The 25,785-nt window shown below is 42.1% G+C and overlaps 1 protein-coding gene across 13 annotated transcripts in view; it reads right to left on the bottom strand.

Moving 5' to 3' along the window:
- Positions 1-701: 701 nt before the first annotated feature.
- Positions 702-25,785, bottom strand: part of MAGI1 (membrane associated guanylate kinase, WW and PDZ domain containing 1) — a 503,738-nt gene continuing 478,654 nt past the window's right edge. For 9 of the 13 annotated variants that reach the window (XM_081852292.1, XM_081852293.1, XM_081852287.1 and 6 more), the window contains 7 exons: positions 24,205-24,498; positions 17,631-17,834; positions 10,864-10,954; positions 10,661-10,721; positions 9,300-9,446; positions 8,474-8,612; positions 702-3,583 (listed from right to left, as the gene is read on the bottom strand). In XM_081852292.1, the coding sequence (XP_081708418.1) occupies positions 2,823-3,583; positions 8,474-8,612; positions 9,300-9,446; positions 10,661-10,721; positions 10,864-10,954; positions 17,631-17,834; positions 24,205-24,498 (1,697 nt within the window). In that variant the 3' untranslated portion in view covers positions 702-2,822. Of the gene's footprint in view, positions 3,584-5,457; positions 5,547-8,473; positions 8,613-9,299; positions 9,447-10,660; positions 10,722-10,863; positions 10,955-17,630; positions 17,835-24,204; positions 24,499-25,785 lie in introns of all 13 variants that reach the window. The other 4 variants (XM_081852290.1, XM_081852291.1, XM_081852295.1 and 1 more) reach the window with 3 other exon arrangements.

The raw sequence follows: 25,785 nt of genomic DNA, 5'->3' as shown, positions 1-25,785 counted from the left end.
TCCATCAGCATTTGAATGAGTCTTTGACCTTTTTATCAGTTTAGCTCATAGAATAAGAAAACTGTCACACAATTACTGCTTTGTAGCCAACCCAATATATTTAAATGTGTGGTCGAATCCATTATTCCATTCATGCCATGCTTTTTCTCCAAAGGGACTTAGATGTGGTCCTTCCCCAGGCAGGTTGCACTGCTTAGGCCTCTTCGCTCCAGCAATATAACTCCATCATATACTGGATGGATACGAGATCAATTGAGATGTTGCCCTGCTGATAAAGGACCCTAGTCAGAAAGTCACTGAAACGCAAACCCAAGAAAGGAAAATGCATACAATAGGAAACCAAGAAAGTCGCCTTTCACTGAGCGAGGTCATTGGTTTATTTAGCTCAGAATTTACTTCTGGCAGCAGTTCTGCAAGTTTTCAGACAGCCCTGGAGCCAGGAATGACCCCGGAAACTCTACTGTTGACCTATGGCCCTTACTCTTCTCCACTGGCTATTAAAGCTATTGTGATTTGGGAACACAACTGCACACACTGCTGGTCTTCCACTGGTTCAGCCAAGACACCCACATACAAACCTCTTTGTACCTCCTAAGGGAGTCTTGCATCCTTCTTTTGTCAAGTACTATATAAGGAGAGCAGGGCAAACCTGGCCGAGTCGTACCGCAGACTTTCTTCATCTTACCACTACAGCCGTATGGTTACTTTGTATGGAAATCTTTATTTGATAATAAAAATAGCATTCACAGACTCTTTCCTTCTTAGTAGCTACATCATATACATTGTGTTTTATCCCAAGGAAAGAATTTTATACTGGGTAAAGTCCACATCTACTTATAACTAATGTCATGTATAAACCCAATTAAGTCAAATAAAGCTATGAACAATGTAGTATTTATATATGCATAGTGTTTTATAAAAAAGATTGGCCCACATACTGCTTTTCATCAACACAGAAGAGAGAGCATTATGATATAGCACACTGCAGGAAATGAGGACTGAAGAACACAGACCGCACACAAGTGCCTAAGGGTCAAACAGGCAGCCCCCTCCCCCCCAAACATGAGGAAAGATATGATATTCAAACCAACAAAAGCTTCAGTTACTTATACAGTCTCCTGTTTAAAACAGCTTTACATACCTGATTCAGTTTACATTAAAATATATCCTCATGAATCAATTTGTTCCATTTTTTTTTCCAGAAATATAAACACTTAGCACATTCCCCACAGCTAAATTTTGTCATAAAGTCTCTTTTATATAAGAAAAAAGGCAACAGTTTTTTTGTTTTGTTTTCAACAGGCTCTATTAATTACAATTTAAACTCTGTACACACAATGATTGGCCATCTCTTTTTTTCCTTTTTCTTTACAGTACCATGGCAACAACAGTGATAGACTTGTAATCCTTACTCGTGTGTGTGTGTGTGTGTAAAAGATGGTGAAACAGTATACATGTACACATCAATGCACTGTAAAAAAAAAAAAAGCAGCAGTCTTTAAACCTTTAGTGGTCCAATGGTAATGGCAAACATTTTGGCTCAGCTAGGCAGTAATCCATTAATATCTCATATCAGTACTACAGCAGACTTACCACACAAACTTGCCATTAAAAAAAAATAGAACCTTGTATTGGTTTCTCCCCATTCTTTACAGTCCAGAAGTACAGCATATACTTGGTGTTGAAACCCCAAAGCCAAACTTTCCAGCCACTGCTTCTTTTAACAGTCCTCGACACATCACATTTCCTTTGCAAATGCACTTCTTTTGTCTCAAGTAAGTGTGGACCAGCAAATCGGAAAAACGAAACAAAACAAAAAACAGAATCCTAGAGAGGCAGCTCCATTTGGCAATAATAGTAATAAAAACATATAGCCTGAACTGAAGGCATTAAAACCCAGTCTGTGAAAGGAGCGTTTGTTCCTCAAAATGCATCTTGACTCAGGAACCAAAACTAATATAAATTTCCCTTCAGAGTAGACAAATGATATCGTCCAGACTCCAGTTTCATCCGCCCAGTCGAAGAAGACTCACAGTGGTGCTGCCTTTGTGAAATATTCAGTGTCCAGATGGGGGGGGGAGATGGTTGATCCCATGTGTGACACAATGGCTCCCAGTCCTTGGCCACCTTGCTTCCTTTTAAAGGAGACCCAAAAGTACATATTGTTCATGGAACACACTATAAATTCCTTTTAACATCTTGTGCTGTGTGGATTTGTATAAATATCCTTCATCCTAATAGTAGTCTCTTCAAATAGTTCTTAATTTTAGCAATACGTTCTTTATATGTAAAGGGGGGGAACACCCTTCTACCACAGTAGTTCTCGGTTATTAATTATAAACCTACTCTTATGAGAACACTCTTCCTCCAACCCATCTTTTAGGAAATCCTACATAACGTCACTGCAGTGAATTGCAATGAGAGCAAATCAGTGTGGTTGGTCATAAAACCCTGAACCGTTGTTGGCTCGCCCTCCAAATAACTAGGAAAGGGACAACAATGAAACAAAAAGTTATCAATGAAAGGTTTTATGCTCGTTATGGTTACTGATTATGGAAGAACACAACTTTCATAATCCTTCAAGACTAACATTTGGTGACATTTTTTTTTTTTTAAATGAATACATTGGAAAATACTTTAATGTTGTCATAAACCAGGCACAAGACTTGCACAAACTCTCATGATTTAGATTTCATTACACTGTTGCTTTTGGAGGCATTGGATGTGGGGAACTAAAATGGATTCCCGCTTGCTACCTTCGCGCTCTTGGGAACTCTGAATGCTGGAAAGGCCGCAGTTGTATCTTGATCTTGCAAAACCCACTAGATACTGAGGTCAGTACTGCATTCCTTATAGGGTCGCCGCCTTTGCTCAGGGGGGTGCCTGTTATTTTTATTAGTGTCGTATTTTAGAGCGCGCTCTTCCTTCTCCCTGAAACCCACTCTATCATCTCTATTCCTTTTGTCAGGAGACCTCTCTCTCCTCCGTTCTGGGGTCCTCTCCCTTCTCCTGTCAGTTGACTTTGCCCTCCTTTCAGGGGGGGAGCTCTCCCTTTTCCTGTCAGGTGACCTTCGTTGATCCATAAGCCTTTCGAGCGACCGCCTCCTTCTGCTTGGTGAGCCATCCCTCCTGCGGGCTGGTGACCTCTCCCTCCGTCTCTCTGGAGAAAAGTCTCTCCTCTTCTCATGTCTTTCCCTTCTCTCCAAAGTGTTGTCAGCACTCCTGGTCCCTTCCCTCCTCTTCTCGGGAGATTTCCGTTTTTGTCCATTGATCACCACCATCCTCTCCAGTTGCCGGTCTCTCCTGCCTTCCGGGGACCTGTCTTTTTTCCTGCCTCCTATGCTATTGCTGTTTTTAGAAGTTCCATTCCATGTGTGGTGCTCATTAGATTGTCTGCCAAACTCTCTGCTGCCTTTTGGGTCCTTAACATATATCCGCTTGTCTCCATGTTGTGATGATTTGTGAAGATCTGGTGGATAACTGGGCTCCAATGATGTGTGTTGTCGTCTGTCAGATGGCATGTTTTTCACTTCCGATACATTTTGTGAACCTGTGGCTGGACTGTTCCTGTCACTGCTGGGGTCTGAAAAAAAGACAACAAACATGTTTGGTATCGGCACCTTCGTCTTAAGAGTCTGACACCAGTCATTCATTCCTCAGGCTTCATTAGTGACAAAAACAAACAACTGTTAAGCAGTCAGTAGGAGACTAACTGAAGCGTTCGTTAATTTCAGAGAAACCGCAAAGGCTGAGGGCTGGAGATAAGCACTGCCATTTGTCCTGGCTGGGGCCATCTTAGGCCAGATTCTGGTCTCCTCTACATCAGGAGTGGGAAAATTTTAAACTTTCCCAGGTTCAAATGAGAATATGTTTACATATTATGCCAAGTCGGACCATTGATCCATCTAGCTCAGTATTACCTACAATGACTGACAGCTGTTCCCCAGGGTTTTAGACAGAAGTCTTTGTTTGCCCTATACAGTGGTACCTCGGGTTACAGACTCTGCTACCCCAGAAGTAGTACCTTGGGTTAAGAACTTTGCCTCAGGATGAGAACAGAAAGCGTGCGGCGGCAGCAGGAGGCCCCATTAGCTAAAGTGGTACCTCAGGTTAAGGCCGGTTTCAGGTTAAGAACGTACCTCCGGAACGAATTAAGTTTGTAACCAGAGGTACCACTGTATTTCCTGCTCTGCTTGGAGATGCTGGGTGTTCTGCAAGGTTTTACATGCCAAGGATGCGCCTCACAACTGTGTTATGGCCCTTCCCTACCCTAATTCCTTTAGAATTAATAATCTTATATCCAATTAATATCTCCATATCCTTTTCCTTTCATTGCCACCTCCCTGTGTTAAATGTCTGTTAAAGAAAAGGAGTGTGTTTATATATATTTTTAGGAAAAAATGGGAGGCAGGGAGAAAATGCTCTTCTTGGAAAGCTTAGTGTTTTATTCATATAGTTTTCTTTTAAGTGTACAAACATCTTGTTGAGTGATGTGCCTTGGAGATACAGATTTCAATGGCATAGCGTTTATACTATGACCCTTGCGTTCCTATTCTTGGAAACAGTAGGCATACAGCTTAACTCCAGTTTGTTTCAATATATCATGGAAGTGTGGTGGGAACAATTTTGGTTTTGCCACAATGACTCAACTTAAACACACACAATGAGAGGCAGCAAGGAGGATGGGGAATGGAGAAGGACAGGATCTCATCTTATTAAAGCAATGGAAAGCTGTTTAGATGTGCAGAATGGAGCTCGTAGGAATATTAAAATCTCCTTTGCAACAAACGTACATGATGTAAGCTCAATGACATTGTAATGGCAATATGAAAAGCAAAGAATTGGTGCTAGAGTGAATTTTAAAATTTGACACATCATTTGCAATGGATGGTTGTGAATTGTGTATTATAAAAATGTCAAACTATTGCAGTTAGGTTGCTTTGAGGGGTGTGTGTTATTTATATATACACATATGTCTTCTATAAGACAATTTTATATCAAGATACCCAACATGTGCCCAACAGGTGTTTTAGGAAAACTAAAATGACCAAATGCTTTAGAGTCCAAGACTCTTCTTTCTCTCCTCCTGAATATTAAATAATCTTCTGAGATGTGAGCTCTTTTCTTGATCAACCAGCTTAGTTTTGGTTTTGTGCAGGCCATTATTTTGATGATATCTAGGTGGAAACCATGTTCAAGTTTCATCTTATCAGCTGGCTTTCAAAAAAATAAAAATATGGAGGACCACGTTCTTCTCTTCTATTGATGCCAACTTATTTTGGTATCTTGTGGTCCACAGTAGGAGACCGTGTTGCTGAGTGTACTTACAGTAATTCAAGGAACTGCAGGTTGCTCAGAATGAATTGCCGTATATACAGAAGTATAGCAAAGCGGAAAGCAATGTGAGAGAATTAGGCCACAGCACAGAAACACCTAGTATTGATTTTAGCTACAAACCGTAGTTTGATTATGGCCCATAAGGTAGAAGCAAGACTCCCCGAGCTTGTCATTTCTCATACATGCAGCGATATTAGGAGGTATCATCGCTGAGGAAGGAAGAGCCCGGCACCAAGAAAAGTAGGAGAAAGAGAAAGAGAAAAGTAGAATGTTTAGATACCCTATAATAAAGAGGAAAGAAAAAAAAAATCTTCATTTGTTTTTATCTTAGAATAAAGAAAAGTTTATTTTTTTTCCAAGTCCGGATCACCCAGATATAAGGCTGCAGAGATAGCAGTTGTTAAAGCGACATATTATAATTAAACATTTTAAAAAGGTGATTAGGTAACCCAGACAACTAAAGCATCCATTCTGAGAGAGAGAGAGAGAGAGAGAGAGAGAGGGAGAGAGAGAGAGGAAAAGAGGAAAGGAAAGAGAAAGACGGAGGAGAAAGAGACATAATTGGAAAGTGAGACAGAATGTTAGAGGAAAACCAGTTAACATTCAACGACAAAAAGAAGCCCACGAAAGATCACAACGTTAAAAATAAGTACAAAACTCATTACAAAAATATACAGCCTCGTTAGAGAAGCACGTTCCAATCAAGTCAGAAAAATATCGGAACCTAACATATTATTTTTTCGAAGCAACTTGTTAGTGACTGCAGCGAACTGTAGATGCCTTAAGCCCCCCAAATGTTACAAGCACATAGCAGCAGCAGCAGCAGCAGCAAAGCCCCTTGCTCAGAAATGGAATTGGTTACGTGATTAACATTTGTTACGTGCAGCCAAAAGACAAAGAAAATAAAAGAAGCTGCCCCACCCCATGCCCTGGTGTTAGGATTTTTCATCCTCGGTGCAACAGACTTTCTTGAAGATGTGAAGCAATATTTTTTGCCCCCAAGGAAAAAACAACAACCCAGGATATATTTACGATGCTTAACATATGATTTTACAGCCAAAAGAGCATAGGAAAAGACAGAGTAAGAAAGAACATTACACAACTTTAGTCCTGCTGAAAGATGGCTAACAGAGTGGTTTGTACAAGAGAATTGCAAACACAAAAGAGCTTCGATTCATTAAGTACTACAAATGGACTTAAATTTATAGAGTGGAATCGGCCAGGCTATTCGGGCCCAGTGTAATTTTGCGGGCAATTGAGTGCACAGTCTTGAGTGTGTCATAAATAAAAATAGACGATGAGCCTATGTTTGATACATTCGCACTGTTCCTTTTTTAAACAAATAATTAGCAACTGGAGTGTGGGGTGTTTAGTGGAGATATCAACACCAGCCCAGCTTGGGGAAAAGCACTCCAGTGTGTCCGCAAGCAGCCTTACAGCTTCCTCTGGCATTCTCTCTCTGTGTGTAAGGAAAAAAATCCCATCCCAGCACTTGCGGCATTGCTACTTCACGCCAAAGCAGCGCCTGGCTGCCTCTGACAGAACAGTGGAAAGAACTCATTTATGTGTTGCCTTTAGGGAAGAATCTCACAAGTTGTTGTTTTTTAAACCATGTTAACGTCAACATGTTAGCTTGACTTTTTGAGGTGATTGTGTTTCTAGACCTGGCCTTATAAACAGTTTGGGCCTAGATCTACGGGCCTAGACCAGCCTTCCTGGTGCCCTCCATGTGTCCTCCAGGCCAACCATCAGGGATGAAGGAAGTTCTAGTCTATGTCTGGGACGGCACAAGGCTGACGAGGGGTGGCCTAGATTGTAACTCCTCACACCTCAAGTTCAACTTTTCAGGACAAGCTGGATTGACACCTGGACACACACTCAACCATTCATAAGATCAGTTCAACTTGGTGCAAATTTACTCTAAAAAGCCCAGCTTGTGACCCTTTAAATGTGGAACGCTCCCATCCACATGTGGCCTTGTGCTAACCAATCAACCCCTCCATTCAGTTTGTGGAGAAAAAAAAGGACAATAAAGGGAGACTGGTTGGGACCATTGTAATTTCCCACACTGGGATAGAAGGAATATAATTTATTGATATATTATTATCCCAAATATGGGGAAGCATAAAGGACATCTCTGTTCATTTATGTGCTTATAACTCATAACTGGTTGGAAACCTGTTATATAGCTGGGGAAAACCCCACAATCCAGGGCATACCTTCAAATAATTATCTCAAATAAATAAGACAGCGTAACATTATATACAATATTAAGCCACCCAAAACCTCTACCTAGGGAACTCAAATACAGTGGTGGGAAAAGAGGGTCATTTAACATTGACCTTATTTATTTGTTTTTAAACCCTTGGCAAGAAAATTTTATGTGATCTCACCGGACATGACAAAACACTGAGAATGGCAAATTGAATTTGTTCATAGCATAGCTTACACAGTTGTGAACGAACAAACATTAAAGAAGGTGTCAGGAGAGGGGTCCAAGTGTGTGTGTATATTTATATTTATATATATATATATATATTGTATTGCATACTTTTAAAAAATAAATTTATAAATATTTACATAAATATAAGGGGACAGTAAAAGCCCAGACACCATCTTGGAATTCATGCCTACGGTTACAGACAACAGCCAAGGACAAAAGCCAAACAAAGGCTACAGCTTCAGAAGTATAATACAGGATTCCCATTTCTGCATTGATCAGAAGACGAGAGAAACAATTCATCCGCTGAGAAAGAGTTTGGCACAGTTCAATAAACATTCCTTGTTTGGTCGGACAGGATAGTAGGGTTTTGTTTTTTTTTTGTCTCTCTGGGGTTTTTTTTTTGCCCTCTCTGATCACCAAAAAAATACTGCTTTGAAGATGATCTTGCCTGCACACTGTGCCCCCACAAAAGTCCATAGTAGCAAGCAAAGGATGAAAATGTGTAGAGAAAATTCAGCACAAGTAAGGCAATTAAGCCACTTGTTGCCAAGGTTGGTAAGACACTGGTGGAAAAAAAAGAGAAAGAGAGAGGGGTGGGGGACAGAAAAGAATCCCCGCTTCAGATCTTGAGACATATCATTCATGGTGTGATGCCGGGAGGAAGAAAAGGAATGTTTTCATAGTTTGACCCACCATATTCTGGTACAGAGCCATCTCCACGTTTGAGAAACAGGCGAACTTTGCGGCCACCATTTTTAATTAGTTCTATGGCTCGGGCGTGCTTCATGTTTTTTGTGGTTTCTCCATTGATCTCCAGGATTTCATCACCGATCTGCCATAACAAAATAATCCATGATTAAAGAAAAATGCTGGAAGAACATGAATTTGGGCAATGTCCAATGCCCTTGTTCTGTTAGCACAATTATTTATAATGATGATGATGATGATGATGATTTATTTCTATGTCACCCATCTGACTGTGTTGCCCCAGCCACTCTGGGCAGCTTCCAACAAATCAAAACATCCAACACAGTAAAACATCAAACATTAAAGACTTCCCTATACAGGGCCGTCTTCTAAAGGTCAGATAATTGTTTATTTCCTTAGCACAACTGAATACAACTGCTTGCACAACTGAACTCTTCCCTTCTTTTCCTCCCACATGCTCCCTGCACGCTCCCCAAATCTGCCCCAGAAAGTTGAGGGGACAGAAACCAAAAGCACTGCTTTCACTGTACATACTAGTACTGCTCAAACATATGATAGTTTTGCAGAGAATTGTATGACACAGCATTCCTGCATTGTCCATTCTATAACGGGCAATACAGGAAGCTTATCTCAGGACCCTAAAAATCGCTGTACCTAGAGACCATCCTCTTTCCCCATGCCCACGCCTCCCCCAAACAGAGCAAGAGAAGAAGCAGGGAGCTGGGGGCAGAGATTCTGGTTCTCAACAGACTTTTCTTAGATCTAGTGAAAAGGGGAGCTCATGAAAAATGTTTTCTTTTTACAGACATACCCTCATTTTCCCGCATCTCTCAGCAGGACCGTCCTCCGCTAACCGCAGCACATAGAGATCCATGTTATATTCTCGGCCCCCTCGTAGGCTAAAGCCAAACCCTTTGGCTCCTCTTTCAAGCTCAACTGTGTAAAAATCCTGGTCCGACTAGAAGGGAAGTAATAAGAAGCAGTTTGTGACCAATTTGAAAGAGATTACAATTATCATTATTTTTAAGTTAATACGAAAAGTGCATCAAATCAGGCTTGTTTTCAGAAGAAATCTATCTGCTCTTAAAGACCCAATTTAGGATCCCAAATTAAGAGCAAACGACAGTGACCTTTCTTTCTTAATCTCATTCTGTATACAGAATTGAAGTTAACTACATAGTCATTACAGTGGTACCTTGGTTTAAGAACAGCTTAGTTTATGAACAACTTGGATTAAGAATGCTGCAAACCCGGAAGTGGGTGTTTTGGTTTGTGAACTTTGCCTTAGAAACAGAACATGTTGAGTGTGTTCCATTTGTAAATTGAGTCCCCCGCTGCTATGGGAAAGCACGCCTTGGTTTAAGAATGGACTTCCGGAATGGATTAAGTTCGTAAATCAAGGTACCACTGTACTTATAATTGCTAGGAAGTCTCCTATGTGATCCTTAGGCATACTGCGGGTACATCATATATCCTGTTTTCTAATTATTATTGTTTTATATATTGAGGAATACATAGCTAAGAAAGATACAAAAATGTCTTCCTCCTTTATCATTTCCATATTGTAAACTAGCACTCAACAGGGAAGAATTGCAGCAGTTTCTATAGCAATTGTCAGCAGAAGATATAACAGATATGTGAGACCATAATAGTCAATGAAACAGGCACAAAACCACCTATGGAAGGGATGACCGGGGAGCTACTTCTAGGGATCTTTTACGACGCTGAGTTTTTACCTTCTAAATGTAGGCCTGGAACACAACTTATCACCATGGTGAAACTGAAGCAATCTTGCAAACACACCATGAATAGTATCATCACAGAATATTCACCACCCTTCTCATCAGTCATGTGTAAGCTTTGTCTGCTACAAACACATCTCTACTACAAATATGGTTGGGGCACCATTAGTGCACTTGAGTACATTAATTAGTGATTTATATTTTTCAGACAAACTAGACGGAGGAAGGGCGTAGGGCACAGATGAGGAAGCAGTGTGGCCTTTTGGATGTTGCTGCTCTCTAACCCTCTAGCTGTGATGGGAGTGGGAGTCAAACAACTTCTAGAAGGCCATTGGTTCCCCAGTCCTAAAGTAGGGCCTCTGCAATACAGATTTCCTGCAGGCATGCAAGGGACAGCATAAATGACACAAAATGGATAGGGACACCTTACCTGTGAGGCTGTGGGTGGTTTGAAATCGAATTGAGACTCTTGCTTTGGTTTTGTGTTGTTCCTGTTCAAATTGATAAGGAATGCGGAGGTGGGGAGTAGAGAGGGAGAGAGAACAGCATCAGTGTTATGGTTAGGAAGATGCATGGGAAGTAAAAGGGGAAAGAGAAGATCAACACACTTTCAGAAATGAACATTAGGCTGACCTGGTCTCCTGCGGCATTTGTTGAGGAGTATGTGTGGTTGTAATTGTAGCAATTTTTTCTGCATTGGTCAATAAGGTTGCATTGGAGGATTCTGCAAAATAAAGCAATGCCCTTTGTAAGGCAGGCTATTTTCGTGATAATGATTCACACACAGCTTTCCCTTGGCCAAAGTAACCCAAAGTCATCAAATACATTTTTAAACAACACGCTGCCCAACAAAGATTTGTACCAGCTCACGTAATCCAGTAACAGACAGTGAATTATATAAGTGGTTGCCCACTGAGTATTTATTTAACACCACACTGGTTAACAGATTGCCTGCGAAGCTTTAATATATTAGTAAGGTGGGAGGGGACTAGTGTATGTATGAAAATAATAGTGGAATTTCCCCTTCTTCCATCATGGCAGTGAACACATAATTGCATACAACATCAATTTTAGTTGTATGTCTAGGTTTTTATCCTTGTTGTTTAGGGCTTTTTATGCTTTGTGATCCTGATATCTTTACTATTCGATTTGTCTCACAAGACGTTTTAGACCTCATGGTTGCAAGCACACGAGTGGGGTGCAGAGGCTGTCATTCTGGCATATCCAAAGACATTTCTTTGTCACTTTTTGACTCACTCTCACCATTTGACTCCCGATTTAAACAGAAACACTGAGCAATATCAGCATGTTCAGCTTTCTGTTGACTTGATGATACAGCTGGTAAAAGGGATTTGTTACACTTCATAATGTTTAAGAGCTGTTTTTCAAAAACAAAAAAAGCTGATTCTATGAAGGGTTGAGACAAACGCTCCCTAATTTCAACATTCACTTTCAAAAGCAGCATTCACATGCACACAGCCAAGTTGTTGAAAAAATAATTTGCTGAACACTCACACAGTTTCGGTATTGTTTGGCAGCCTTTTCTCAACATCACTGCCCTTCTTTTTTTCTTTGCCCTCCCTGTCCTTGCTCCCTTATGGTATATTTTAGGGAAGTGTGTATTCAAATAAATAAACTATAAAAAACAACAGTCCACAATCACTTAATCCAATTGGCTTTGGTGACCTATGTGATTTTGTCCTTGACATCATCTTGTCTGGTGTATTATTATGGTGTCTTTGATAAAATCACACAGGTGACTGTAGCCAAACTGATTAAGGCAAGGGATGCCATGAACAATGATAGTAAAGAATGAGAAAATGTGTTTTGTTCTTCATTTCTAAAGCAGGGGTGCTGTTGGCCAACCCTTCAAGGGCATGGCCAATGTCTTGGCACATGTGAGTGCTCATACAGACATACAGTCACACAAAAACACATATAGAGACATGCCTGCCTGTTCTTCCACTGGTCTTTGGGGGAAGGATTTTCTTTCCCATAAGAGCACTGAGCTAGGAGGAGAACTTGAGAAACAGGAAGGAGCACTAAGACACCAGGAAGGAGAACTACGACCTCATTGCAATGGTAGCATGAAAGAGAGAAGAGAGGGGCCTTTGAAAGAGGAAGAGGTTCCGCCAGTTTTTACAGAGGCTGGCAGACTACGTCAAGCAGCTTGTTACGGAGTACATGATCTGAAATGCCAGGATCGTTCTTCACTTCATGACTGCAACATCACTGGCATGCAGGCAGTGGCGTAGCGTGGGGGGTGCCAGGGGTGCCGGCCGCACCGGGCGCAACATCTGGGGGGGGGGCGCGAGTCCAGAGGGAAGGGACAAGTTCCTTCCTCCGCTGGGCTCCCCGCCGCCACCGCCAGCCTTGCGCCCTAGCGCGCCCCCCGCCGCCGCGGCTGCGCTCCACTCACTGCTCGCAGGAGGAGCAGCCGCTGCAGCAGCGCCGACGCCGCCACCAACGCCTGGCCGGGCACGGGCAGCCTCCGCACCCCGCCGTCGCCATCCCCTCAGCCCAGCCACAGGCGGCGGCTGCTTCTGCTGACTGGGAGGGAGGAGAGCTCCGAGGGGCCTCGCCGCACCCTGCGCTCCCCAAAACCCTCCGAAAGGAAGCCGGCGGGCGGGCAAGGGTCTCCCGGCGGAAGGGGGCGCCACTGGCTCCGGCTCTCAGCGCAAGTCTCAGCCGCGGGGGGGGGGTGTCGGGCGAGGACGGAGCGTGGCTGGAAGCCCCCAGACCAGGCCGGGGGGAGGAGAGGCGCTCGCCAAGCCCAGATCTGGAGCGCCTCGGAGCGCGGGCTCCACCTACAGCCCAAGGAGAGGAGGGGGCGGGGAGGCGCCCGAGGGGAGGGGGCTTCGGCTGCCTCGGCCCGCGGGGGCTCCGCAAATAATAAATTTAATAAATTCCTGCTGAGCCTTAAGGGGGGGTCCTTGGCTCCTTCGCTCGCCCCCAGCCCCAGTGGCGTAGCGTGGGGGGTGCAGGGGGGCGGCCGCAACATCTGGGGGGGCGCGCTCGCACTCGAGTGCTAAAATCCAGGGGTTAGGGGGCGCAAATGACTTGCCTTGCCCCAGGTGCTGACAACCCACGCTACGCCACTGCAAGCAGGAATAGATGAGAAAATCAGAAATGCAGAATGTTATGGCACCTCAAGCACACTGATTTTTAATGAGTATATTCACTAGCTGCCAGTCATCAGCTAAAGAAATCAAGTGAATTATATGATTGACTCAACCAGCCCTTAGTAAACTTGCAGGTATTTTTTATATGTTAGTGATGAACAATTCTTTTTCCGGTTGTTTGGGAGCCAGCAGCCATTTTGTGTTAGGCCACACCCATGGTAGAAGTCATTTGGTGGCTGTTGCCCTACAAAATCCAAGCAATTCAGGCCCTCAACAACTGAACTGGTTTGGGTGCACACACAAGGGACTGTCTCCAGTTTTAGTTCTATTCAGAGATGGTTTATTGAAATAATGGGCATGATTAAATTTGGCCCTTTAATTCCAGTGGGTCTACTCTGAGTTTAACTTAGTTGGATATGAACTAGTTTAAGAGAGCATCTTAGCAGCCCCATGATGTACAATCAATTTCAAAATGTAGCGAGTCCAAGTCTCTTAAAAAATTTCATGAATATTTCAGAATAAGGATAATATTTGCCTCAAATGAAAACAAATCCTTGTTTTCTCTACTGTTTTCAGACTTGAAAACAGAAAGTATATTGAATATGTATATTTGCTACAATGCAGGTCTGACTGGCAAAACTCCAGACTGGCAGCTCTGACTATTTTGTTAATGCATAGTAAAATGGTACATTTGCTGAATAGTCTCAGAAAATAGTAAAGGTTGTATCCAGCAACAGTCCTACTCCAGAGTAGATCCTCTGAAGTTAACAGGCACAACCAAATTGTGGTGTTTAATTTAAAGGGATGTACTCTAAGATCTTAGTTGGATGCAACCCTAAGTCTGCTGAATTGTTTAAAGAACTGAATCTATATGGTAAAAATCACATCACTCAATCTTTGAGACAACTTATTGACTTCTGGCATAGCGTAATAAAATCATTTGAAATACAGAGGTTAATTTCCCCCCTGATTTCTTCAGAAGTCTAAGATACAAACTGTCAAATCTCTGATTAATCAAGGTCTCTACAGCTTGTAAGGATATTAATAGGGCAGGTGCCAGCAGTTCTGACATAAAGGGTGGACTCCCTTTGGAAGAAACAACAGGGTAAAAATGTAACAAATAAACAATGTATGCTTCTAAATTACATTTTGTACCATTACACCAAAGCGCAAGTAAACATTTGTGCCTATTCCAGCAAGGAAAAAAAAAAGGTAATTTCTTAAGTTCTTTCCTCCTTGCTTCATTGCTAATAATTTGTTTTATTGTTTTACCATTTTGGGATTGTATTTTGGGCTTCTTAATAAGTTTGCAAATCACTCGTGAGGACAGAGTTGCGTATATGGGTATAAATGAAGCAAAGTAAATAAATCCAATGTTTATGGAGATATAATTTATTTGAAATGTTTATACCCTACCTTTCCCGGTAGTGGCACCCACCCTGTGGAATGCCCTCCCATGAGATGTCAAAGAGAAAAATAACTACCAAACTTTTAGAAGATATCTGAAGGCAGCCCTGTTTAGGGAAGCTTTTAATGTTTAATAGGGAAAGAGAAGCCCCTCGGAGCTCTCCTCCCTCCCAGTCGGCAGAAGGTTACTGTATTTTAGTGTTTTGTTGGAAGCTGCCCAGAGTGGCTGGGGAAACCACTCATTTATTATAATAATAATAAATTATTATTATTGTAATAATAATAAATTATTATTATTATTATTATTATTACCTATAAAACTTATAAAGTTCAAATCTCGGAAGCAATCCGATATTTCAAGTCTGTGATAATACTGCCCTTTCAGCAATTGTTCATGGGGGCTTTTGAAAACAGGGGTGACATGTCTGTTTGATGACTCCCATCACATAGACAAAGCTAATAGTAACAAAGTCATTTCAGAGAAAACATGGAAGAACTCTAAAAGGCCCTTGCTTCACCCCCCAAATATGATGCCATACATTTAAGAATATATGGCACAGCGCTACTTTCAAGTTCCTCCATGTTATCTGCCTTTTCTTGGAATCCATGACAGGGATAATTGTATTCATGGGTCTAAATATGTTTCTTAGGGATATAGATGGATTTTGAAGCTTATAAAGAAGTCATATAACAGAATCTTTCTCTTTCTTTCTTTCTTTCTTTCTTTCTTTCTTTCTTTCTTTCTTAGAATTCCATGCGCAGTTTACAACAAAAGTAGAAGTGTGTCAGTTTAATCACTCTGCAGCACTTAAAAGCAGAGTTGGAGAAAGGTGACCAGACAAATTCTCCTTCCCACCAACACCATCCCGTTGAGATCAAAGGACACCCGAATTATGGTACTTTTCTCTGTAGCATCTATTCTGAAATAAATGGCATACGTTAACTTTTATGGGCCTCTGAGAATCTGGAATATGTAAGCACTCTCCAAAATAAGAACGCATCTAACGAAACAGTATCTTAAGATATGATGAAGTAACTTGCTGAATAAATATCCTACCCTACTAACTCATGACAATGCAACTTTCTGTCCTGTGCTCTGTCCGTAAGACTACAAATCCTCAATCTGGTTCTATCTTCTGAAGCTAAAAAGCAAGCACTCTCATGACTACGGAAAAGCTTTTAGAGTGATCTAAAGAGAAGAAACAAAGCTTCTTTTCAACATGCGCTTATCCCTTTTGCTTCCTAACCTTCCTTTCCAACACATAAAACTTCCGGATTACACATAGCGAAAGGCAGAGAATGAGAGCCAGCAATCCTCGCGTTGCATGCACAGCCATCCCTTAAGACAAAAGCAGATTCAAAACATGCAGGATGTACATTAGATTTAGTGATGGTATTTTAAGACTGCAAACAGAAGGGAAAGGGGTATCAGTGATTCTCCAGAAAGAGTGTGTGTGATTCATGGCTTCTCAGTGGAGTAAGGGACCACAAGAATCACATCTAGTGCTTTTCCAGATGATTCTGAGTATGTTGTAGAAAGAGTAGAGTTTATTCCAACCACATTCCTAATGGATTTTAGTCTCAAAGTCAATCCAGTGTTGTGCTTCCAGCACAAAGATGTCACACCCCTGTAACAATCCAAGCACTGCTTCAGAATTTACTTATTCTGCTTCTTAGAGTCAAGTTAACAAAGAATAAAAGAAGTAAGGAGGAGAAATGGTGAGACTTGAGTATATGGATTGTAGTCAGTAGGCAAGTAGATGGAAAGGAAACAGTGGTCATGAATGAAGGTTCACCAAACTGCAAAGGACCAAATTGCACCGGATCAAAAATATAAGCTTCTTCTCTCATGTCTGAGCTGGGTCCTGCTCCATGTACTCCCTCTATGTACCTTTTTGCCTTCAGTTGAACTATCAAGCAACCATGAGGACTAAGGAGGGTTTTGGTTTTTTAAAAATAAAGTTGAGATTTCCAGGGCATGTAATGCCGTACCAGCTTCTATGGGTTGGCAAAATGCTTTAGAGTTATCACCACAAGTTAACACATCCAAATGGTTGGAGCTATTCTTTAGGAGATACATCTAAAACATGTTCCACAAGTTTCAAATGCCCCCGATTTCTGATAATCACCCAAAAATATTTCTAATGCTTAAATGGCCTTGCTGAGATGGCAGGAAGATCCTCAGTGGTTCATATCTCCAACCATGCACAGGCATTTGGCACTGAGCATGCTTTTGGAGTGGCTATTTGGAACGCATCTGATCGCTTAGTGCCAAAACGCACATCACTGGCACTGTGAAAGCACCGAGATGTCTTGTAGATCCTCTACACCAGGGCTTCCCAAACTTGGGTCACCAGCTGTTTTTGGATTACAGTTCCCATCATTCCCCGACCACTGTTCCTGCCAGCTAGGGATGATGGGAGTTGTAGTCCAAAAGTAGCTGCAGACCCAAGTTTGGGAAGCCCTCCCCAATGGGGGAGAAAGAAATGGACAATGAGTGTGAGGGAAAAGTATGTCCCAGCTAGGAATTAGAACTGTAAAGTGCCCTTCTATTCAACTAGAAAATCCCCATACACTACTCAACTCCCACACACAACAAGACACAATGTTGTGGGAACAAAGTCTACTCCTCCCCCCCCCTAAAAAAACCCCACCTGCCCATTGTAGCATTTCTATAGAAGGAAAATAAATAAATAACAGTACAGCACAAGTTCCTCTCAGAATATGTCTAGGGCTTTAGAATTGTTTGGACCACAATCTCCTAAGTCAGTGTAGCTCAAAGCAACTCAAAAGCCCATAAAAAGCAATGACAAACTATGATGGGAAGTGGAGAGGGTGGGTAGAGAAAAATTAAGATAATTTATACTTTACCATCCCCTGGGATAATGCGCAGAGTAACCATATTTCCCGCTTCTTTAATTAGGTTGACGATGTCCGAATGTGATTTGTTGGTGATGGAGCATCCGTTAACGGCCAGTATCCGGTCCCCCACTTTCAGCTTCCCACAGCGGTCTGCTGGGCTCCCCTCAATAATTCGACCTATTTTGTGAGGCATGGCCACACATGCATTGCCCGCTTTTGTATTGATATTGCGATATATATATATATTTCGTGTGCGTGTGCATTTTTTTTTTTTAACAAATCGTTTACATACGTTGGGAACGTGGTGAAGGGGGAAAGGAGAAAAAGGGTTGAAAAGGGAAAGAGAAGGTTAAGGGTTAATTAATTAATGCATCAAGCAAAAGTTATTAAAGGATAGCTTTGCTGCCAGTGCTCAAAACATTGGCAATTGGCTCTGGGAGTGCAAAGTAAGCCTCACAAAATTGCATTTCCTACATCTTGCTCAGTAATCCCCACTCCCTGCCCCCCCCCCCAAAACACACACACATTCTCTCCCATTAACATGGTTGAGAATTGCACAGTTTCTTCAGATGGGCTGTGGTCCCCAAAATAAAATCACAGAGGATTTTAGCTGCAAACTTCAAGGTTTGCTGCTGTACAGAAGTGCAACTCTCTATTGTTTTCCTAACCTTGTAATATCTTATCATCGTCATCTCAGTGAGTGCCTGCTAAAGCTTCTGCCAATGTTTTGTTCTTTCTCCATTTTGAAAGACAATCATTCTATGTCTACCAAGGAATAAGGAAGTTTTGTTTGATTTTTTTAAAAAAAACCCTCATAGCAATCAGCACTATAAAATAAACACAGCATGGATAAAAGCAGAAGGGAATTGGGTGTTGTTTTCCCCTCCTCTCTGAGGGAACTATCTGAGGCAAGGAGCAGAGTCACTACAGAAGGGACAGGAGGACTGGAATATATGGGGTGGCATTCAGCCACAGCCTCCCACCAGTGCGAGGGTTTCCACTTGGGCAACGGGACTTTCCCCAGCCCCTCTCCTGCGTGCGCACTGCACCCTCCCCAAATCTGCTCCAGAGGGTTGGGGGGAACCCCTAAAACAGATTTAAGGGGCATGCAGGGGAAAGGAGAGGGGAGGAGCACTTCATTGCAAAAGCAGAAATCTGTGTCAAAGGGACGAGAGACTTAGCGCTATGACGAATTCCACCCACGGTCTTCCAAAGCCACTCGCCTTTGATAACTCTTCCCCTTTTGCGATCTTGGTAAAAAAGTGGGTGGGAAATCCCCAAACTTGACCATAACAGCTCTCGATTGCAAGCCAAAAAACTAAATGCATTTATTTGTTTTAGGGTCAGCCCCACTGGCTTCCGTAGAACTCATTTCCAGGTGTTTGTGCTTAGAATTAGGTGTGGGAACTGTGGCCTAACCAGGTGTTGCTGGGTTCCAATTCCACCATCACTGTCAACGGGCCACAAGGACTGGTTGCTGATGGGAGCTGGAAGTCCCATCAAATCTGGAGGCTTACAAGTTCCCCACCCCTGGTATTGGAGAGCGCAAGAGAAAACGAGCAAGTGATCTGGGATGAATGTATTTTATTTCCTATCACCACCTAACACATATTGTGAATTCTAACAAACAGGTGAATTCTTATTTCTTTGTTGCAGCAGAATATGAACACTGGCTACTTGTTCCCTTTACTCCAGTGATGGCAAACTTGGTCCTCCAGCTGTTTTGGGACTACAGTTTGGGACTACAGTTCCCATCGTCCCTGACCACTGGTCCTGTTAGCTAGGGATGATGGGAGTTGTAGGGCTGGAGGGCCGTGTTTGGCCATCACTGCTTTACTAGAACCTTTACTATAATTTAACCAGAAGGGATCCGCTGTCAGGAAATACTGTGCAGCCATGTGATCAACTTTACAAAATCACTGGGGATGATTCAGCCTAAATCAAGGTACCGTATTTTTCGCTCTATAAGACGCACCAGACCACAAGACGCACCTAGTTTTTGGAGGAGGAAAACAAGAAAAAAAATATTCTGAATCTCACAGAATATTGCTGCACAGCAATCCCTCTTGCTATTCTGGCTTCTGGGATAGTTGCGCAGCGTGCATTCACTCCATAAGACGCACACACATTTCCCCTTACTTTTTAGGAGGGAAAAAGTGAGTCTTATAGAGCAAAAAATACGGTATATTCCAAAGGTAGTATTAACTGACCTACCCTGAAATCCACAAACAATAAAGTTTCTCAATTTTTCCCACTGTTCCATTCATCCTCACAATGCTATTAGGTCATGCTGTTGCATTTCCACCCCTCTTCTCTCTCTATTGTGCCTCCATTTTAACTGAAGGTGGAGAAACAGTGAAAAGCTCAAGGTTTCCCAGTGGGGCTATGGCTGAAGTGTGATTTGGGCCACTGCCTTCTATTTTCAATATGCTACTCACTGGCACCATGTTGCGTTATGAGGGGGTAACAAAAGTTGTAGCAAACGGGAGACTGAAATCTGTTAAAATGGGAGCAATGTGTGACAAGAGGTTTGTTAAAAGTACTTAAAATGTGATATACAGTGTAAAGTTAACAGAAACCTTTTTTAGAAATATGCCTTCTCGTATCTTATACCAGAAAGAATACATACAACGTTCCAGCAAAACTTTGGAGTTAGCACAAGTGGAGATATAGCAACTTATTTCCACTGGCGGCAGGCAAGCCCAGCTGTCCAAACGCTCTGGATACAAGCCAATCAAGAAAATGAAATAAATTTGATGCCTCTTACTATATTGTTAGGATGAAGAAGAATAGCTTTCAAATTTTAACTATTCAATGCACGTTAAATCGCAGTGATATTTTGACAATACTGCAAAAAACAGTGCACCTTTCAGAGTTGCGGCTTCAGAATTTTTGCAACGATTTAACAGTAGGCAAATCCATCACATCGATTAAGAGTCCAATGCGTAAGCCCAACTCACTCCACAATGCGAGGCTGGCGCTGCATTTGGACAACACCCACAAATATTTTTGTGATATAATTGTTCTATAATAACTTAAAAGTAGAAGAGTGGGGGGCGGGAAAGAAGCAGAGAGCTGAGCAATATTTTTGGTCATTCTCTTTCTTTCTTTCTTTCTTTCTTTCTTTCTTTCTTTCTTTCTTTCTTTCTTTCTTTCTCTCTCTCTCTCTCTCTCTTTCTTTCTTTCTTTCTTTCTTTCTTTCTTTCTTTCTTTTTAAACCAACAGCACTTTATCTTCAGTACAAGGGTGATCACTTTATGGACTACTAATCTAACGGATATATACTTTAATGGGGTCCAGAACTGGACTTAACTGGCTGCAGGATTCTGGCTTTTTTCCTTGCTTTGATTCAGCCCAGGCCACTGGCTATCTTGACAACACTCATCTTTCAGCAAGACCTAATGTGTTGTACTGTTCTTGCTTCTCATCTCTGGTTTGGCAATCAATTCTGGCACCTGCCTCTATTTCCTCCTATCTACCGTTGGAATTTGATTTCAGAATACCAGCTCCGTTTGAGATTCCCAGATCTGACTTCTTGAGGAGAACTTTAAAGTCAAAATCTGCTGCCTTGACACTGCTTAGCTTTCACAACACTTCCTTTCCACATCTGTGTGTACTTCTCCAAAGTTGCACAAGGCAGATCTAGAGACTAGCATTTAGTAAGTGGGTGCAGTTGAATCTGAATGTGGTCATATCCATCACACCTACGTAATTTTTTCCAAGTGGCTGGAAATAATATTCATTCATCCAAAGATATGCTTGCACTGCATTTTTATTAGTAGTTTGAAACACATGTTTATGCTGTGCTTTATCAAACAGATCACAATGAAGGATGAGTTAAAATGGCAACATGAGGAAAAGTCTACTCACTAACAGAAGGCAGTATAACTGATGATAATTGGTCGTTATATAATTTACATTGGTGAGTACCACCCACTCCTAGCTTTGTCACATGAGAGTAACTTTAACTGGCTAATTCCTTAACACACCCAGACAACTAAATGAATACAATTTTGAAGTAGCTCAGCCCATCTCAGCAGACTACCTCTGTGAGATCGGAATAACGATACAAAGAACCCCTATGGGAACGAGTAACACACTTTGTAGCTAAGGGCAAGCATCTCATGCAAAATATAGGGGAGAAGTGTTTTCTGGGGAGCAGAAGGGGGGGAAGTCAAGTCAAGACATAAATTTGCTTCCACATTGCTCATATTTCTAGCCACGAAAATTTATCTTTTCACAAATGAACACATTCATCATTCTTATTCTGGCTGATCTGGGCAAGCAGAGGCTTTGGAATACTCTTATTTAAGAGACCACTTCAATACATTTCACAACGGTTAATTAAGTTTTAGAGTAAAAAAAAATACACATATATGTGGAATGGGTGCTCGTGTGCTACACCATCACAAGGAAGGACTGTCTCCTTATGTTAGCCCCCAGCACCTCAGAGTTACTACCAATTTGGTGTGTCTTGACTGGTTCCGTAACTGTACTTGCTTCATCCTCTCATCTGCAATGATGGTTTCTTAATAGCCATCACAGATGGTCAGAGAGGCCCTTTCAAAACTGAATGGCTATCCCATGCAATTCCAAATGTGCTTTTCTCTCCTCTGGGGACAGAAGAACTCTTATCTCTCGGAATTTGCAAAGGACCATTTAGCACAGGTGGTTCAGGAACCCCTGTTGTCATAATTAACAGCAGTGCATGTTATATGTTGCAGGCAGGATTACAAAACATTGCCGGGTAAGCAATGCAACGAAGCACACCATATTTTAAAGTCTATTATAGTAAGTTTTAGGTTTAGACAAGTTAGAGTTGGATAACGGAAGAAATGAAGCCCTTCCCTAACCCAACATTGAGATTGATTTGAATAGACTCTGCTGTAATATCTAGATTCAGGTATAAAAACAGTGGAAGAAAGAAGCTCTCCTATTTCTTTTTATGTCTGGGTGGTTCCTTTCGAGAACCTCCAGTTCCATCCCCGTGCCACATTTATTTATGGGGCAGCTAATTACCACTGATGGATGCTTGAGTTAATTTAGATTATGCTTTCTCTGGTGCCTGGAGAAACAAAACCTGAATGGAAAGGACTTGCTGTGTGTGTGTCACATCTACGGTCCTCAGCTGAATGTTGAAGAGACACGTAAGACACGGCCACAGACAAAGTACGTTGGCACAAGCATCCCACTTGTTGGCATCATGTTCAAAAACATGCCTTACCCCCAGGCATGGGCACCATGCAGGGCAGGCTGCACATGCCAGCACAGAACCCACAGGGGATCCAGACTGCAAGAATACATACAATGTACACACATATGCTGGTGTGTGGGTGAAGCACTTCTGAAATGTGATGCTGGCCGCATGGAGTGCTTATAGTGGTAAATGTTAAACTGAGACTCGCTGGAACAGCAGGAGCCATTCCTTATCTGGAATGCCTATTGGCTGCCAGAGCTTGAAATAAATGGCATTTCCCAAACTCACAGGGTGGCCATAATGCGAGAGACAGCGGAGATACTGAGAAGGGGCCGTAAAAGTATCACAAACAAAATTTAAGTCTAGCATTACCTTCAGTGATTTCACGGGCCCCACTAAATGTCTGCATGTTTCACTTAATGGGAACTTGGGAGTGCATCCCGAAGATCAGTTAAATTAATATTTTAACAAAATATTTTTTATGTTTATAAATGTGAAAGGGCCATTTTTTATTTTTTAAAAAAACCCAGTGTTATTCACAAGTACATATATGGAATAAAGCACCGTTTGTTCCCAGGGATAGCCATCTGTCAGAGAGGGCACTTGCGTTAAACTCAGGCCTACAGGCTTTGTCGCGGGAGAAGAGTTCAGTGAGTGACAACCTCTTCTACTACTGTTATTACTCAAGAGTTCAAAATGTCAGTCTGCTTTCCAAAAAACAAAAACAGCCCCTCTCCTCTAATACAGCTTTGAACAAGACCCTGGAGGGAAACAACTCCCAAAGCTTGACTTTCCAATTAAACATATTAATTAAATAGAATAGGGAGTACATTCATGTACTGCAATTACTGTTTGGTAACTGTAATTATTATTCTCACTGTACAGAGGCACATCAACTCAGGCTCTTTTCACAGTGTTGCCTCAGTGTTGGTCATAAATGAGTTGAGTTTTACTCGTGAGATACAACACCATGGGTGAAATGAAGAAGACCTCACCCAGGTAATTAATGCTTATAGCGAAAGAGTTGCTGAATTCAGCTGCCTCGATACAGGACAACGCAAGACAAAACTCCCCATTAAAATGGGACCCACTATGCCAGGCTTTCTCAACCTCGGCCCTCCAGATGTTTTGAAACTACAATTCCCATCATCCCTGACCACTGGTCCTCCTAGCTAGGGATCATGGGAGTTGAAGGCCAAAAATATCTGGAGGGCAGAGGTTGAGGAAGCCTGCACTATGCAATGGGATGTGCAAATCAACGGTGTGCCAAGCTAGTTTATGTACCTTGGAAACATAGAGGCGCTTATGAGTGCAGGTAAAAGAGCCCCAGCCACCAAGGAAACAGAGTAAAGAGCCAAAGCAATTCTAAGCATGTTCTGCACTTACCAAACGTCGTTCCAGCTTCTGGCCGGCTAACGGAAGACACGATGACAAAGCCAAAGCCTTCATTCTCTCCGCGGCGTATTTCCACATCGTAGGGCTGCACCACAGTGCTGACCACACCGCTGCCCCCGCCTCCTCCGCTGCCGATTCCGCTGGTGCTGCCGCTGCCGGAACTGACGGTGTTGAGCGAGTTCTGGCTCCCCTGCGGAGTGCGCTTCTCCTCTGTCAGAGAAGCAGGCTGGTTGCTGCTGTGGTGAGATGAGGCTGGGGAGGGGACCTCGTTCTCTGCTTTCGGAACTGTTTTGGAAAGAAGCAGTCATCGCTCAACACCAAGAGATAACTGAACGAGCTGCTGAATTTCTGATTATGTGAGGGAAATATCAAGGTCTACATACTACAGTTGTACCTGCGCTTATGTATTCCTCCGGTTATATAAACTTTGGGTTACGTAAGTGGCAAACTCAGAAGTATATTTCCGGGTTTTTGCCGTGCGTGCATGCCCCAAAGCGGTCTCTCTGGTTGCGTAAACCTCGGGATTCGGCCGGATCTCCAGAACGGATCCCATCCGCAACCTGAGGTACCACTGTATAAGACTATCTTAGGGAGTGTTTTCTTCCATGTATTCCTCCCCAACAATCCCTGAAGTCATCTGAGGCTTCCTTGAAATATGCCCCTTCTTTCTGCTGTTCTGTCAGCTGGGGCTTGGAGCACAGTCTGTTCAGAAGTGACGACCCACCTTATGAAATACTCTTTGTCTAGAGAGAGAGGGGGGCATTCTGTCAACTCCTTTCACTCACTGATAGCATGAAGACCTATTTATTCAGGAAAGAAAATATTTAACTGGGGATTTAGTTTTTTCTGGTGGTGGATTTCATGGTGGATTAACACTGGGTTATCACACTTTTACTTGGGGACTTTTCATGCCAATTTCTTGTTTCTGTTTTGTTTTCACACATTTTATTTATGGTATTTTACCTTGATTATTATTATTATTTTGTAAAGTCACTTCAAATAATTATGTACAGAAAAGCAACCACCACTAGTACTAAACATGGCCACATCAGAAAGAAAAGGCACACTATAGCCAAATTGTATGCCAGGTTTTTTTTTCTCCATGGAGGCATACTGCGCAGAAATTCGTGAGAGGTATGTTAAAAATCAAAAGGCAAATTTCCTTCAAATAGATTTTGCGGGAAATATATACAGGCATGAGACTGGATGCCTGCTTGTCCCTGCTAATGAATCTTTCCTGCACAAAATCATGCAGTGGGGTTTGTATTCTGCCTTAACTTTATTTCCATGGCTATCCCTCCATTATTATTTTTATGCAGAGGAAATGTATCAACACTGACTCTGAATATGATAAAATATAGTTTCCTATAGGTCCAAAGGCAAAATTAAGAGAATGCCATTGGGGAAATAATAATAATAATAATAATAATAATAATAATAATAATAATAATAATAATAGTAGTAGTAGTAGTAGTAATATATTTATACACTGCCCATCTTAATCATCCTCCCAAATCCACACCCACTGGCAATTCCAAGTCCATACTGACACTTCAACTGGGGGCCCAGCAT

Source organism: Podarcis erhardii (genome assembly GCF_964252035.2).
Source record: "Podarcis erhardii genome assembly, chromosome: 2".
In the NCBI taxonomy this organism is placed as follows: domain Eukaryota; kingdom Metazoa; phylum Chordata; class Lepidosauria; order Squamata; family Lacertidae; genus Podarcis; species Podarcis erhardii.
This window is presented reverse-complemented; position numbering and strand designations above follow the sequence as displayed.